Consider the following 15,816-nt stretch of genomic DNA (forward strand, 5'->3'; position numbering starts at 1 on the left):
ATGAAAGAAATTATAGATTGTTCGGTAAATATTTGCATGTTTTCGTGGATTATGTAAAATTAAGCTTAATGTGCATTGCACATCAGAAACTGCGCAAAATAACGCCTGCTCCTATCCAATAGCACATTCAACGTAATGTTCATTCTTACCTACCTAACTATTTTCTATTTAAATAAATAAAGTTTTTAAAAGTTTTTTTAATATATTACATAGTTATTTTTTTTTAATTTTATAGCGGCCAAAGGAGCAAGTGGGTCACCTAATGTTAAGTGATCACCATCTGCAGTACCAGAGGAGCCACCGATGCGTTGCCGGCTTTTGTTTATCCACCCCTTGTATAACCCTAGATTGTATTTTTGAGGAAACACATCAGACGGGAGATTGTTCCAAAATTTGCAAGTGCGCGGTAGAAATGATCTCGTATTTCGAACAGTAGAAGAATACCAGGCATCCAGATGATGAGGGTGGAATTTATTTCTACGGCGTGAGGTGCGGCCAGAGAACAGGCAAGGAGGTATCGACGCAAACAACTCTTCAGAAAATTCTCCATTATAGAGTCGATAGAACACACAAAGGGAGATAACATCTCTTCGGTGCCCAGGGACTCCAAACTGCAAATCAAACGCAGACGAAGTCGCGGGCAACAACTAGTATATGAATATTGTTTAGCTCTATAAATGTAGGGCCTTCTATAACGTCAGTGCTGAGTTTTAATGGCCATTTCTCATTATTTACTCAGCGGATCGTAAGCCACAACCCTGACATTTTATGATTCTATTTTACAATCTAGCATCTGCGAGCCTTTGGGTTAGCCTTTTATGGTTTGCACTTTTATACTTACTCGTAAAGAGAAATCATTATTAAACTCTTTATTAGTATACCGCAACATTAACATATACAAAATATAATAAAAACAGAAACATATAGAAAGAAGTAGAATAGAAAAGGCGGCCTTATCGCTTGATAGCGATCTCTGCCAGGTAAACTTGTCATTTTGTTGCATTTTACTTTTGTCGTGAGAGATGTTAAGAATTTTTAAGATGTCATCTTTTGTTGATTTGCTTTAAGTATGCCTAATTCGAGTCGAGTCTGACTGTGGGTAGTGACTCTACCACTTGTTCGGAAGGTATTCTACCAATTAAAAGTTGTCCGCTAGAAACTTGCAATATAGGGCTAAATAAAATATACCAGAAACCTTACGGCCTTGTAGTTCTTATCATAAAAACAAACAACTTTTGTTCTATGACTTTTCAAAATTCCGCATTAATTTATTTCATACAAAAACAAAAAAAACATGTTATTTCTGTAATGCACAAATAACGCACCAAAGAGTAAGTATCACGATTCGAAATACATAAGAATTCGTTACGCGATCGAGCTCATGGCTAAGAACTCGGACGGATCGCAAACTTAACGTGCATAGGTACCTACTTCGACGTTGGATTAACACCTGGCTAACTATCCCGGGAAAAACAACGGTTCCCGCAGGCCATGTAAAAAAACCAAAATAACAGCGACGAATTCGCGGGCAACACCTAGTTTTCTCCATATCCCTACTAATGTCGATGTAAATTTGTTTTTTACGCTTTCACGCAAAAACTACGTAACCGATCCTCATGAAACTTTGTACACATATTCTTGGAGGTGTTAGAAGTAATATAGGATATTTTTTATCCCGACGTTCCTTTGGGAGAGGATATGAGTGTTTCACGATTTTACACCATAACTCCGACAAATTATAACCGATTTAAATAATTATTTTGTAAATAAATGTACCATTGAGGTTATAATATGTGTTTAACTTTGCCCAAACTGTGGTTGGAGATAGAGGACAGAACTCCTCGGCGGACAGCAGCAAACCCCTCATTTAAGGCTTAGCGATACTGAATACTTTAATTTTTTTTAGATCTACAACAAAATTTAATGCCACATCAAAAAACAAAATCAAAAGCAGACGAAGTCGCGGGCAATAGCTAGTATAAAAATACTTTGAGGCAGTGTACAGTAGTTATACTTACTAATTCTAGCTAAAGCTTAGTTTTTCGTAAGCTCGCTTGTTTGTAAAGAGAGGTTAATTTTATCATATTTTGAGGCAATCAATTAGTTCACTGACCTGCAACTCGGGCGGGCCCCCCTCGTCCCGTATGAGGAGCAGGTAACTGTGGCCGTCGATTATCACCTCCTTCTTGAATCTGCCGCCTGAAACCGAAATAATATTTTTCTTCCATCTAATATTACCGGCCATGGTATTATACTTTCAAATTATGAATTAAGCCGCATTTATAATAAAAAATTAAAATATGTACGGAAGGTGAGCAGTGGCGTGCACTTCATACATGCACAAAAGCACTGCCTACCCCAAAATGTATGTATAACTAGTATAAGAGGAGGATTTCTGTCGTTTTATGCAACTCTCTGCTGTATGCAAACCCTGGTAAGTACCCTGCCACTGAAGGTGAGTTTACGTCTATGAGTAAGGTACCCGCGCGGTATTCCTTAATATACCCATACGTAAAAGTTACAACCCAAAAGTAAAAGCGGGTGAAACCGCGGAGAACAGCTACTCGCAGTAACATTAGTTTTCTATAAGCGTATCGACGTTTCATGAAAATCTAATTAGTACCCGTCCAGGATTCGCTCCCGCAACTAAAACGATTAACCGCCAGGCTAGGTTTCAATCGGTAGGTTGTCATACTTTACCCGTTATGTAAATGCAAATAAAATGAGAGACCCAAAAAGTTAAAAATATAATGACATAAATACTTTTTGAAAATTAAGCTTAATTTGTTACACTCCGGGAAAAGCAGGAGTATCTTAATTTATAATTTCTTCAATCCTTATACTCCACACCAAACAGATCTTCGGCAATGTACCCTCTACGCAAGTTTCGCTCCGAATCCTGGGCATCCTCAGGAGATGACTTTATAATGAATAATTGTTAAGTTGCCTGCTTTTCGCGAAGTATAGCAAATTAAGCTTAATTTTCAAAATATATCATGGATTTCCGCAAAGTAACACCCGCTTCTATACAAGACATCAAAATAATTTAAAAACTATGATACTAGTAGACCATTGTTCAACCATTGCTTATTAATATTCAACAGAGTATCAATTTTAATATTATTATTATTATAAAGTATTGATATTATCAAAAGATAACTAGTTAGTTGAAAGTTCATTAACCTGAAAAGTTTTCCTGAAAACTTACAACTAACACCATCTACGATGTTTCACGAAAACTTATAGCGCCATCTACAATTAATACAGTACATTACGTTACATACTTACATAATAACTAAACTAGATGGCGTTTAGAGCTTTCGAATGTCTTTTCTACTCAATCCTAGATGGCGCTATTTAAAAGCCAAGGATTTTCAGACACTGAATAATTTTTTACGAACCTTCTGGACTTTCTTCCTGCATGTACGCCCCTGTTAGATATCTGTGCACCAAAGCTGACTTGCCACTGTCCGGGGAGCCCAGAACACCCACTCGCAACTCCGTAACCCCGCGTGATGCCGTCCATTCTTGGCTGTTGACGAACGAATCTGAAAAGATGAGACAATATCGTTTAGTTTTAATTAAAAATTAATAGGCACGGCTGGTTTCGTGATGGTGATCTTGTTATGTCATCTAACGTTTTATTTAATCATTCATTTATTAGCTACTGAAAAGCTACTGAATCAGTTGACAATATCCTGCTATGTACTCAGTAATTACGAGTTCCTACATCTTTTACTGTATCATATTCTCATTTTACGCATTAGTATTCAAATAATATAAATAAATATACCAAGAACATTGAAGAAGGGTTAACTAATTCAGTAACCTGCTAAGTGCATAATTGTGCTATTGACTACCTAATAAAACTAACACGTATTAATTTTGGTGGCACACCAACATTGATCCAAATTCCCGCAGTAAATTAATTTTTATTACCTACAAGTTCGGTACAACAAATAAATCACGGGGTCCAAAAGACCCCTAACGCCGTGGGGCCACGAATTATAAATTCATACACGAAAATAACCCGCCCATTAGTGTTGGCGATGGGAGTTTTACGACGTCGTAAATGTGTGAAATGAGTGTATGATTGTACACGTGAGACGGGGTCTGAAGTACCCGGTTGTTATGTTGCCATTTTGATGGGACGGGTTATTATTGTAGCGAAGCACTTTAAGTCACTCACAAAAACTGAAACGAGCGAGCAAAAGAAAGTGGTAACTCGTTAGTTGTTGAATAGTAATAATAAGACAATATGGGTAAAACTCATACTTAGCAATGCAAAATGATGCTTGTACATGGTGCGCAGTACGCATAATATACAATATATTGTATATAAATGGATTCCAACAGTTACAAGTGAGGCACTTAAGTACAGATAATAATGAGAAAGTAATATTTAATAACAAAAATGGCAATGGATTATTTTGGAAGCGGTCGGGAAACTATTGGAAAAACTTAAAAAAAACAGTAGGTATCTTATTACATCATCGCCCAATTCCGTCTGATCAATAGTCCCAGATGAGGGGACATCGGGTCTCGTCGGACAGGATGGGGCTCTTGCCGTTTAACATCAATTTACACGACCCGGGTAGGACAGCAGCTTGCCGTAGCCCATAGCGAGGCAAATGAGGTCGGGGGAATATTTTCTCCCGGGACGAGCTTTACATGCGCTGTACGAGGGAGGCGCCGGTGCGTTCTTAGGAGATCCCGGAGCCTCCCAATTATGTGCCGAGGATGGCCACCGAGGGGGTTTTAGTGGGTAAAAATCCCACATAACCCGATCTTCCCTGATGTCGGGTATCTTCGAAGATTTCCCCCCGATAACAAAAATAAAATAGGTATCTTATTACAAGGAGCTTATTTTTTGACAAACAAAGGTGTGGTCTATTAGCTGTTGCTCACGTTTTTGGCCGCGTCTAGTAAACTTTTAAAAAATCCCGTATGATCTGTGTGTTTTGACAGCCGGTTGGCGCAGTGGGCAGCGACCCTGCATTCTAAGTCTAAGCCCGTGGGTTCGATTCCCACAACTGGAGAATGTTTGTGTGATGAACATGAATGTTTATCAGTGTCTGGGTGTTTATCTGTATATTGTAATTATCTATGTGTATTTTATTTATAAACAAATATTAATCAGATGCCTTAGTACCCATAACACAAGCTACGCTTACTTTGGGGCTAGATGGCGTTGTGTGTATTGTCGTGGTATATTTATTTATTTATATGTAATGTTACTCTCCGTACTTCCAACTAACTCTATGCTAAAAATCAAGTTCATTGGGTGCTAAGTGCGTTAAGAAAGAACAAACATAGAACGTGTAAATGAAAATCTAAATAATACTTCACAGGCTTTAGAGGTACATCATGTACTGTCTCTGAGTCTTATCTGTGAAACCGAAACGCGAATAGTTTTTGAGTAAACCATTGCCCTAGTTTTTACTGAAAGAACTCAGATAAAGCCCTAACATCACATGCAAATATAAAATTATGAGATTTCTGTCTCTTTATAAGTAAGCACTTGAAATGTTTTGAATTCGTTTGTATGAAAAATAGATATGCTTCTTTAGATTTAATATTTTTACAGGGTGATTCCTTATGAAATATACTAAAGCATCCTTCAATATTATTTCATAATTCTGTTACACGCTGAAAATTATCTCTGCAAATAGTAAAAAAAAAGTCGTCATAGGCGAAAGGTTTCGGAATCAATTAGTTTTCAAACGGAACTGAATCCATTGACTCTCGGCGTCACGTTGCACAAAAAACTGTATTAAGCAACGCTCAAAGGTCTTGTGACTTGTCGCAAGGTTTTTTCGATTAACTCGAGCTGTGTGGAATTCACAACAATCGCTAGTTAAGTTTCGCTATTGTCCGGCGAACGCGTTCGCTGATTCGTCTCGCTGAAGCCAAGCGCTCTAACGCGATCATTCACACACTCATGACGTGGTCATGGAACACGAGGATTTTAAGAATCACCTCCCTAGGGCGCTCTACGTGCTGGTAACGTTTAAAGGGGACAAAAAGATGTATGGGGAGTCGGCTTGCTTGGCTTCAGCGAGAGCGAGAGCTTCCATACCCATATTTGTACAGAACGCGTTCGAGATTTTAGCACACGCACGCGATTTGTTTCTGTCTCGATAAACTGTTAATTTACTGTGTTCGCTCTTCTATGACCCACCGCGTTAAATCGCCCACCTGTCCATATGCTTTAATCGTAGCTTGATTTCATTGAATTTTAAAGCCTTCGTAGAAAGATGTACTATCAAATTCAATAAGCATTGTTCAAAGTCGACTGATACTTTCTGAGATTGATTGGCGTGTTGAAATGTACAGAAAACAGGCTCTTCTGCTTAATTAGTAGGTATCACTGTTGCCCGCAAATTAAACGTTTTTTTAAATCCTGCGATGACCGTTATTTCGCGGGATAAAAAGTGTCCTATGCCCATATCCAGGATGCACGTTAAATATGTGCTTGGTGCTGGATTGAGACAAATATAGGTTACAAACAGACAAACTTTCGTATGTATAAAACAGTGGATAGGTAGTTAGATGGATAGATTACTAGATCATAACCTCCCGCTAGTTTCGTGGCATCGTGTCTCTTATGAAGTGAGACAAATCGCACGGAGATTCTAACTCTAAATTGCGTAATGCTCGACACGCGTTACCGCTTTTTACTGCACAGTAGAAAGTAGAAACTTCACCAGCCTACTTCCTTGCCTGGTAACGGGCTAACCTGTTAGGGGTAAAGCAGTTATATTAAACTACAAATCGGTTTCAACGCGTAGGGTGGTAACTTGCCACGGCCGAAGCCTCCCACTATATAACTTATCAGTAGCCCATAACACGTACCTACGTTTAATTGCTCAAAACGCACATAGCTTTGAGAAGTTAGAGTTGCATGCCGGGCATTGAACCCGGGCCCCCGAAAGTAAGTCGAGCTCCTACCCAGTGGGCTATCACGGCTTCGACTAGATATATCCGAATGAATTAAGAACATACATGTATGTAGTCTTAGTATATTTATATTTATTTAATATACAGCACCCTCATTCAGCCTTTATTGAATGCAGTGATTAATGTCAAAAAAACAGTGACAATTCCCCGCGCACGTCTTACTTCACAGCCGCGTAATGTCGGTAGCTCACAAACCTTTCTAATTTTCCCCACTTTACGGTACAGTCTTAGAACATTAGAGGTAAATAATTACTGTCAACTGCTGAACAGAGTGTAGTCGTCTTACTAGACAATACCGTTCAGTTTAAATAAATAAATATACTTTTTACGACAATACACACATCGTCTCGTCATCATCGTCATCGTCACTAAGATGACTGTTGATATTTTTTTTATGAATAATATACAGAAATATTTCTAAAATGCAGATAAACACCCAGACACTGAAAAACATTCATAGTCATCACACAAACATTCTCCAGTAGTGGGAATCGAACCCACGGCCTTGGACTCAGGAAGCAGGGTCGCTGCCCACTGCGCCAACCGGCCGTCAAATGGAATATTACCACTTTTATCAGCGCTATTAAAATGAAATTAACGCAAATGCTTTCGTATCGCGCTCAATGAACGGATAGAAGTCATTACGCGAACGAGTTCTATCTAGATTATTATAATTACGATGTTCTTCGCGTCATTTGATGGTAGTAATAGTCACGGTACCTATAGCAGTTTCTTAGTATCTGGTTTCTACAACAAGTTAGCCCTTGACTGCAATCTCACCTGGTGGTAAGCGATGATGCAGTCTAAAGGTGGGGTCCCACGGCCCGTTTTATCACAGGCCAGGCCGGACCGTGCAACGCATGTGGATGCCTGTGCGGCTGATTACGTTTCACGCCGTGCCGTTCCCAAGGTGTGTGTCAGCCTGTACCGGCCTGTCGTTACTGCCAGTCTTTTTTCTTTTTTAACTCCGTGATACCTATAGTTCCTTCTATTAAATTAGTTTCTATCCGTAACCACGCATCATGGACATCGTTCTTGTTTTTATGCTGTGGAGACGAGCTATTCCAAAGCGCTGGTTCGTTTTCGTAGAGAGTTAAAAACTCGAATATTAAATCGTTCGTCCAGTCCATCATGTGCGTGTACGCGCACGCGCCGCCGCAGGTAAAATGAATGAGTTAGAACCGACGCAGATGCGCCCGCACGGGCCACGGCAGGAACCGGCGCGCCGCGCCGCTCCGCGCCGCGCCTTTGAACTTACCGACTCCCGACGGATCGGACGGGCGACTACAGGCTTCATAGGGCGCGACGGTTCCCATGGCCTGTCGGTCTGGCCTGGTGCGATCTGGCCTGTCATAACACGGGCCGTAAATCCCACCTTAAGATGGTACCGGCTGTTAGGGAGTAGGTACGGTACTTATACCCCTAATCGGTTTCCACGCGACATCGCACCGGAACACTAAATCGCTTAGCGGCATGTCCTTGTCGATAGGGTGAAATAGTCCGTCCTGCCCAAGAGTCGGAGGTAGCAATGAAGCTTTTCCACCACGCCAAAAAAAAAGGGTGGTTACTAGCCAAGGCCAAAGCCTTCCACCAAACCCACACACACACACGCATACATTTATATAAGATTTGCCCACAGAAATCCTTTATTTTGCCGAGATGTACCTATGGCAGTTGCAGGATTTAAACTATTTTTATGCAAAAATTGATAGATTATTTAAGCGGTCAAGCCAAGTAACAAATGCAATTGTTTTAAAACCCACATTGCTTCTTAAATAGTTTAAAATGACAATTTGAGATGGTGAGAACTAAAAAAAAACAATCGGCTAAGATTATTGTAAGAAATATTTGACTTTGACTTGACTGCCCAAAATGTAACATAATGTTTTCAGGTTGCGTGTATGTATGCGAGCATAGAAATAAAATTTTTAAATTGGCTACGCTGAAAAACATTAGATTTCATCTCTTTCTTAAATCATCTCATCAATCGTCATAAGTTTCATAGAATTATTTTAAGCAAACGTTAATAAGCCTTGAGTACGTACTAACTATGTTAAGTTAAGATTAATTTACTGTGGAAAATCTATAACTCAGATCGAAGCCACGAAATAAGAGGGAGCATAAGGTCTAGAGATTTTTTTACTCCACTATAAATTTCCATAAAGATTGGTTTGACGGTTCAGCCGAACAAAGATAACAAAAAGGCATTGTAATTGCATTTGTAATATTATTAGCTGAATCCCACGATCTTCGTCCGTGTTTATTACGGTTTTTTACAAATCCCTTGGAAACTATTCGTTTTCCTGCAATAAAAAGTAGCCTATGTACTGTACTGGAGTACTCCGTTAAAAGTAGGAGAATCTGTATGGTTTAATTAAGTAAGTTAACTTACTAGGAAACTAAATGTAAACTTAGGAGATGTTGACTTAACAATTATTCATTGTAAAGTCGACATTTCCGAATGATGCTCCAGTTTTGAAGCGAAACGTGCGTAGGTAGCGTACATTGCCAAAGATCTATTTGGTGTGGAGTATAAGGACTGAGAATTACACCATACAAATTCTCCTGCTTTTCATAAGGTTATGTCACTCTCCGTCCTTTCAACTAACTCTAAGCCAGAAATCAAGGTATAAACTTTCACATAGCTTCGCCAATAATTGCTTTGCCGGGGTGATATATAAATTATTTATTTAATTTACTGCTATGAGCGGATAGGCATGAACTTTCCCGCCTGTTAAGTAGCCCCAATATTAGTGAGGCGCAAAATTACTCATTAGTGCATTCGCGCAGCATTTCGAGTGAAGCGAAACACGTCTCTGCACTATACTCATATAATTAGGCGCCATGTCGGAATGCGCATCGTTTTATAAATATGGACGTCCCTAATCTTATTTATACAGGGTGATTCGGCGAATGTATTTCTTCGATGCAGTAGTAATTATGAGTAGAATCATCACAAGCTTGATATAATGAAATTTGGAATCGGAAAAACAGGTACTTACCTATGTATACGTGTTATTGATTATATCGACATCGGTATGTCTTGTGTTTTTTCTCGGAATGGCAACACTGATACTAACTAAAATGGCATGATGTTTTTGCGAAGTCGCAATTTGTTGCCGTGGCTCCTTTTTTATAATGTGCGCGATACTCCGGTATCTATTTCATGTGTTTGAGTAGTTTGCTATTTGTTCTTGTTTGTTTTAGCATACGTTACTGCAAGCACGTGATTTTTGCGCATAAACGAGTATCTTTCAGAAGCAAGCATAAAAACTGATCAGAATTTATAGTTGAGTATAGATATCAATATTTGGAGACAAGAGACGGGAGATGGAGAAAAAACCATTCACGTAAACATTCTAAAAAAAACAAAATTTAAAACTCATTTATTTCAAGTAGGCCTACTTTAAAAGCAACTTTGAAACGTCAAGTATGTCTGTTTGTAGTGGCTCTAACGCCGGTTCGGAAAGCAGATTCTACCGAGAAGAAACTCAGTAGTTGCTCTTTTCAACTTGAACATTTACAATCATTTTTCTATCATGTGGGAGATGAGAGCGAAGCTGGCGGCTTCCGATCTACCTTGTCATGTATTTCTTAATACATCAAATGTATAGTAACCTCAGTATAGAAAATCTCCTTTCATTGGAACGCGGTCAAAAAGAACGAGAAATATTATTACGCCAACCTTGTAGCGAGAAAAGTCGACCTTGCCGAGACCTAACCTAATTCTATTCGTGATTTCAATGCCGCAATCTCAGAGCGCGTAATCGATTTTATGCTCATTGTTCTCTACGATTGGCGAATTATGAAAATTACAACCGACATAATTCAGTTACAACTATTCTGTGCCACAGAATAAAAATTAACAATACTAGTAGTAAGTCACACGCATGCATAAAATTTCTAGGCTATCAAGTCAGTAAAGCAAGATTAAAATAATATATTCGGATTTCAGAATACCTACTGAAAATCGTTAGTTTCGGAATGTACTCTTAAGGAGACCGGTTAAGTAATATGTTTTGTTTTCTTGCACTGTTTCATTTTCACTAAGAAATCTATTTTCTTAATGAAAAATGTTTATACCTGAGTTACGTTTAGGGGTCTCGTAGCAAATGAAAATTACAGAAATATTTAATGCTAAAAGTTTATATGTACATAAATATTCCGACGTGTATTTGGCAAAATATGCGAGATGGGCCCTTTTAGAAATTGCATATTCATATTACATAGGTAGCTTGTTTAATGTTTATGAACCACTTAAAAATTCATATCTGGGCTCTGAGTGTGTGTGTGTACGTGCGCAAAATAAATACATAAGCGATATTTAATACTAATTTAATATCACTTACACATTTATTTTCATACAAAAGGATATCCCCTTCAGACAAACGGCAAACATTATTCGCAAAGATTGTAATCGTATACTAAAAGCGTTCCCTTTTAGCGGAGTGCACAGCACAGTGTAACACTATCCGGTGTGACCACTAGGCGCCTCTGAGATCCTGTTATGTACCTAACCTTATAATATAATCAATTACTGGTTTACTTACTAGTTTAACTGCATTCGAAAGTGATAATACATTTCACTACTCAAGTTTCTATAAAGTTATTGATCTTGATAATGTACCTACTATTTCTCAGAGAGATATTCAAAAGAACATCCTTGCTACACTAATTGATTTTAAAGCATTAATATGGTAAGCTTGACCTTGCTGCAAAAAGGTCAATCTGTTTAGGCTGCATCATCACTTGTCATACATAAAAAAAGATCCAGTCGTGAAGACAAGTAGTCGTACAGACGATCTCGAGTCTTGGAGTTTTGTCTATTTTTTGTGCGTGGGCGCACAAAATTTGAAATTTAGTGTGACAGCCAAATAATTATTGAATGAAGACGAAACGATTTCTTAAGAGACAAATAACGCCATTCGTAGACATAAATCTGACACAACCTTTATGTTTGATCACAGCCGCGCGACGTCAATGGTTACCGAAAATAGAGCAGAATACATCTGCCTCCCATTTTGAAGGAAATAGTCCACTTTAAGACCGGACAATAGACATAAATATTGCACACAATAATGCTCTCTTTGTCAACGTGAATACAGTTTGGTTCTCATTGTTTAATTTTGTTATATTGTTACTTTGTAGTGACCTTTATGAATCTCAAACTTCAAAGCGAAGTGTTGCGTTTTGTAGAGGTCAAATATTTTTTATGGAATAGGAACTTGAATTATGTAAATTGAAAACACTTCTGTGACTTATAATAAATTAGAAATCCAAAGAAAAGGTCTTTGTCTATCTGCTTTAAAATAAACGTTTTTATCCGGTTAATGCGATGTTATTATTGTATAAATAATAATTCACCGACGAGGTAACTTTTCTAAACTAGACGTGTCGGGACGTTGTTTTCTTTTAGTACTAACCATTGAAATCACAGTACCTTTATGTTTATGTACAATAATAATTTCCAGCCAATAATCACTACGGAAGATAATTCTAACGCACAATTAATTACAAATCGAACACACATCTAATTAATTGTCCTTTGTGAATTCAACATCTCTGAAGGAAGCTCGGGATGTCGTAGTGAATTTGTAAAATGAGCACGCTTTATGAAGATAATTGTTGTGCGGCATATAAAGAAGTTAAAAAATGTATCAAAAATTTAATTTTGCACGTTGATACACGACAAATGAAGCTTGAACTTCATTGTACCTATATAATCATATATCTAAAATTTTAGCGTCCTCTTGTCATATAACCGTAGAAAAATATTTTAAAAATCTTTCCAGAAGGGAATCGATATGCGAACGATATTCGAAGTACGAATTCATAAACGAATTGCAAATTACGAAGACACAGTTAGACGAAGCGGTCAAACTATTCCTTAGTTTGAGTCAGCTTAAACTCAGCTTTTATCAATAGAAATTAAACCGAATACTGATAGGGTTAAGACTGTCCTTCTGTTACAAATAGAAAAGAAATATAAACATATCGAAAAGGATCTGACAAAGCCATTACTGAGCCTGAACAATGTCAAGGGTCCTCGCAAATGTGAAGGTAAGAAAAAGGGATTTGTAAGATGGGGTATTAAGCGATATCGTTATGCAAACCTGGCACCCAAGAACTCGCTTTTGTAAGCGTAAGCGGCCCGTTGAATAATGTGCAGGAACCACTATTAGGATTTTAAAATGATTATAATCGGTTCATATTGAAAAGAAGAAGAAGAACAAAGTTAAAGAAGAAAGAAGTTACGTTGTTAAATCGTCAAAAACTTTTATCCTTTTCCAAGGAAACTAAAATACTCAAAACAAATTAAAACGAACTAACAAAAAAAACATGTTTTTTTCAGATTTCTCAAGAGATAGCAGAAAAGGTTTGTTCTTTGTTGACAAAGATAGCTGTATATAATGCGTAGGTACTCTTCGATCTGAAGTTTTTGGATTAGATAGATAATTGAATATTTACTTCAAACGTTTAGTGGTGGTATCTGTATCTCACATTTAATCAGAAATTTTACGCGGACGACGCTGCGGGTTGCCGCTTGTCTGAATATAAAAGCGTCGTTCGACCTCCGAAGCCTCATAACACCGGATTAGGGTGCGGGTCGGAAGGAGGATAATGGGACCGTTTCACGCCAGCCGACGTCCTTCCGGGCATAAAGGGTAAGGAGGTGGAAAATATTTTTGTTACTTTCATTCGCTTTTATTGCCTTACTTATACAATTAGGCTGTGTGTGTGAAACAAAACTGCCGTGCTAATTACCAAAAAAAAATGCTTAATATGGAAAAGCTTAAAGCTTTGAAGACTGAAGTCTGAAGCTCAGTTTAAGCAATTTATCAAGAAGTAACCTTTTTTATTAGCACTTCAGAAATGGAGAGTGACTGAGTCATCATCCACCATATCACCATATTAACCTATTACAGACCCACTACAGGGCACGGGTCTCCTCCCACAATGAGGAGGGGTTAAGGCCGTAGTCCACCACGCTGGCCCAGTGCGCATTGGTGGACTCTACCTTTGAGAACATAATGGAGAACTCTCAGGTATGCAGGTTAACTCACGATGTTTTCCTTTACCATTGAAGCAAGTTATATTCAATTGGTTAAAACGCACGCACTAAAAGTTAGAGGTGCGTGCTGGGATTCGAACTCGGTCCCCCGGAAGTGAAGTCGAAGTTCTACCCACTGGGCTATCACCGCTTAGTCATCATCATCTTCTTTTAGTGTTCCACCGCTTCGCATAAGCCAGAAGGTTAGGAACACATAGAACTTCGGGGATAGAAGAGAGACACACCATGCTGCGAAGATGAATATTTTAGGTATTAATTTTTATTATACCATAATATTTACTGTCATGAGATATTTTTATAAGCAAACTTTGTTATCTTTATCATGAACATAATATTATCTACGCATAACATCACTAATTACCTACTGAGGAATTATTACTGTTGGTTTATATTAATTACTTATGCGCAGTGCAAAGAGTGTTCAACCAGAATCGACATTCAAAGCTGATATCAATAATGGAAAATTATTCACCATTACGACTTTAACAAACTTCAGGGTAGGCACACTTTAACACAGTTTAGCTGACCGATATCGGTCACGCCGGCCATAATAGAGAGAAAATGTAGAGATTTTGCACTTACGCGGGAGATATTTTAGTGCGCAAACATAACTGCACTCTCCTATTCCCTCACTCTGTAAGTTCGATGGAACGGCAGCTCCGACACGCATGGAATGAGATCAGCCGCAGGACCGAATGCTTAACGTGCTCTTCGAAGCACGGGGATGTATCACCGCCAATTTCCAAACCCCGTGCCGTTACTAAGATGACTTACTCCACATTACAGAACTAGATGGCGCTACAAATATCTTGATAAAAACCCAATACTATTTGGCCCGTCCCGAAAATCGAACCAAGGACCTCGAGATATGCTGTCGAACATGCTCACCCAGTGGCGTGCACTTCATACATGCACAAAAGTACTGCCTACCCAAATTATTTTATATCACTGTTATTGGAGGGAAATTTCTCCATTGAATTTTTCCATGTACGTGCTTTATGCTGACCCTGGTCGAAGACCCTGTGCACGCCACTGTGCTCACCACTAGCCCAACGAGGCAGGCAGTACTTTAATGCCTGCATATACCTGAACATGCCTGGCTACCTTTAAGTTTAATACGACAGTACAAATTATTTTAAAAGTACCCAGTATTAAAGCAAAATCTTTATTTAACTTCTGGAGGTCTGGAGTTCAGTGGCATGCACTGACTACCATAAAGTTGCACATTCGATTGATTTTTGATTGGATATCACCAGTGGCGTGCATGCAGGGTATGCACAAGGTATGCACTAAGCGGGAATATAATGTAAAATGAAAATATCTCCACTACGAGTTATAAAAACCTGAAGGATAGACATTGTAAGAGTTATAAAAAGCCTACCTAAGCATCGTATTTATGACTCGTACTGGAGATTTTCTGCACTTTATATCATCTGCATACCCTGTGCATACCCTCTATGCACGCTACTGCATATCATATGCTATTAGAATAATGGCGTTATCTACCCTCGTACACGATCTTCAGCAATGAAGGAGCGACGAGACCCTCGTGCTAGAATAAGTACCTAATGGTTAATACTTACGAACTGAAGAACCCTACCAACAGGAGGGTCGCCTATAATCACCCCAAAGTAAGTTGCTTAAAGTAGTACACATGTTCTGCCCGTCCTCCGCTGTATTCCTTTAGTCACCTCGTACGACAACCGCGAGCCGGGGTGGTCACAACTGTATTCTGATCTCCCGTAATCACCCTTTATAATGTATTCGTAAGTAATCTGTGGTAG

The 15,816-nt window shown here is 38.6% G+C and overlaps 1 protein-coding gene across 1 annotated transcript in view; it reads right to left on the reverse strand.

The window, feature by feature from the left end:
- The window catches only part of LOC120626395 (centaurin-gamma-1A), a 107,841-nt gene that overhangs the window by 56,464 nt on the left and 35,561 nt on the right, over positions 1 to 15,816 (reverse strand). Inside the window, exons 2-3 of the mRNA XM_039893915.1 lie at positions 3,402 to 3,548; positions 2,114 to 2,199 (exon numbers count right to left, since the gene is read on the reverse strand). Coding sequence (XP_039749849.1) covers positions 2,114 to 2,199; positions 3,402 to 3,548 — 233 coding nt within the window. The remainder of the gene's footprint in view (positions 1 to 2,113; positions 2,200 to 3,401; positions 3,549 to 15,816) is intronic.

Source organism: Pararge aegeria, chromosome 9, assembly GCF_905163445.1.
Source record: "Pararge aegeria chromosome 9, ilParAegt1.1, whole genome shotgun sequence".
Lineage (NCBI taxonomy): Eukaryota > Metazoa > Arthropoda > Insecta > Lepidoptera > Nymphalidae > Pararge > Pararge aegeria.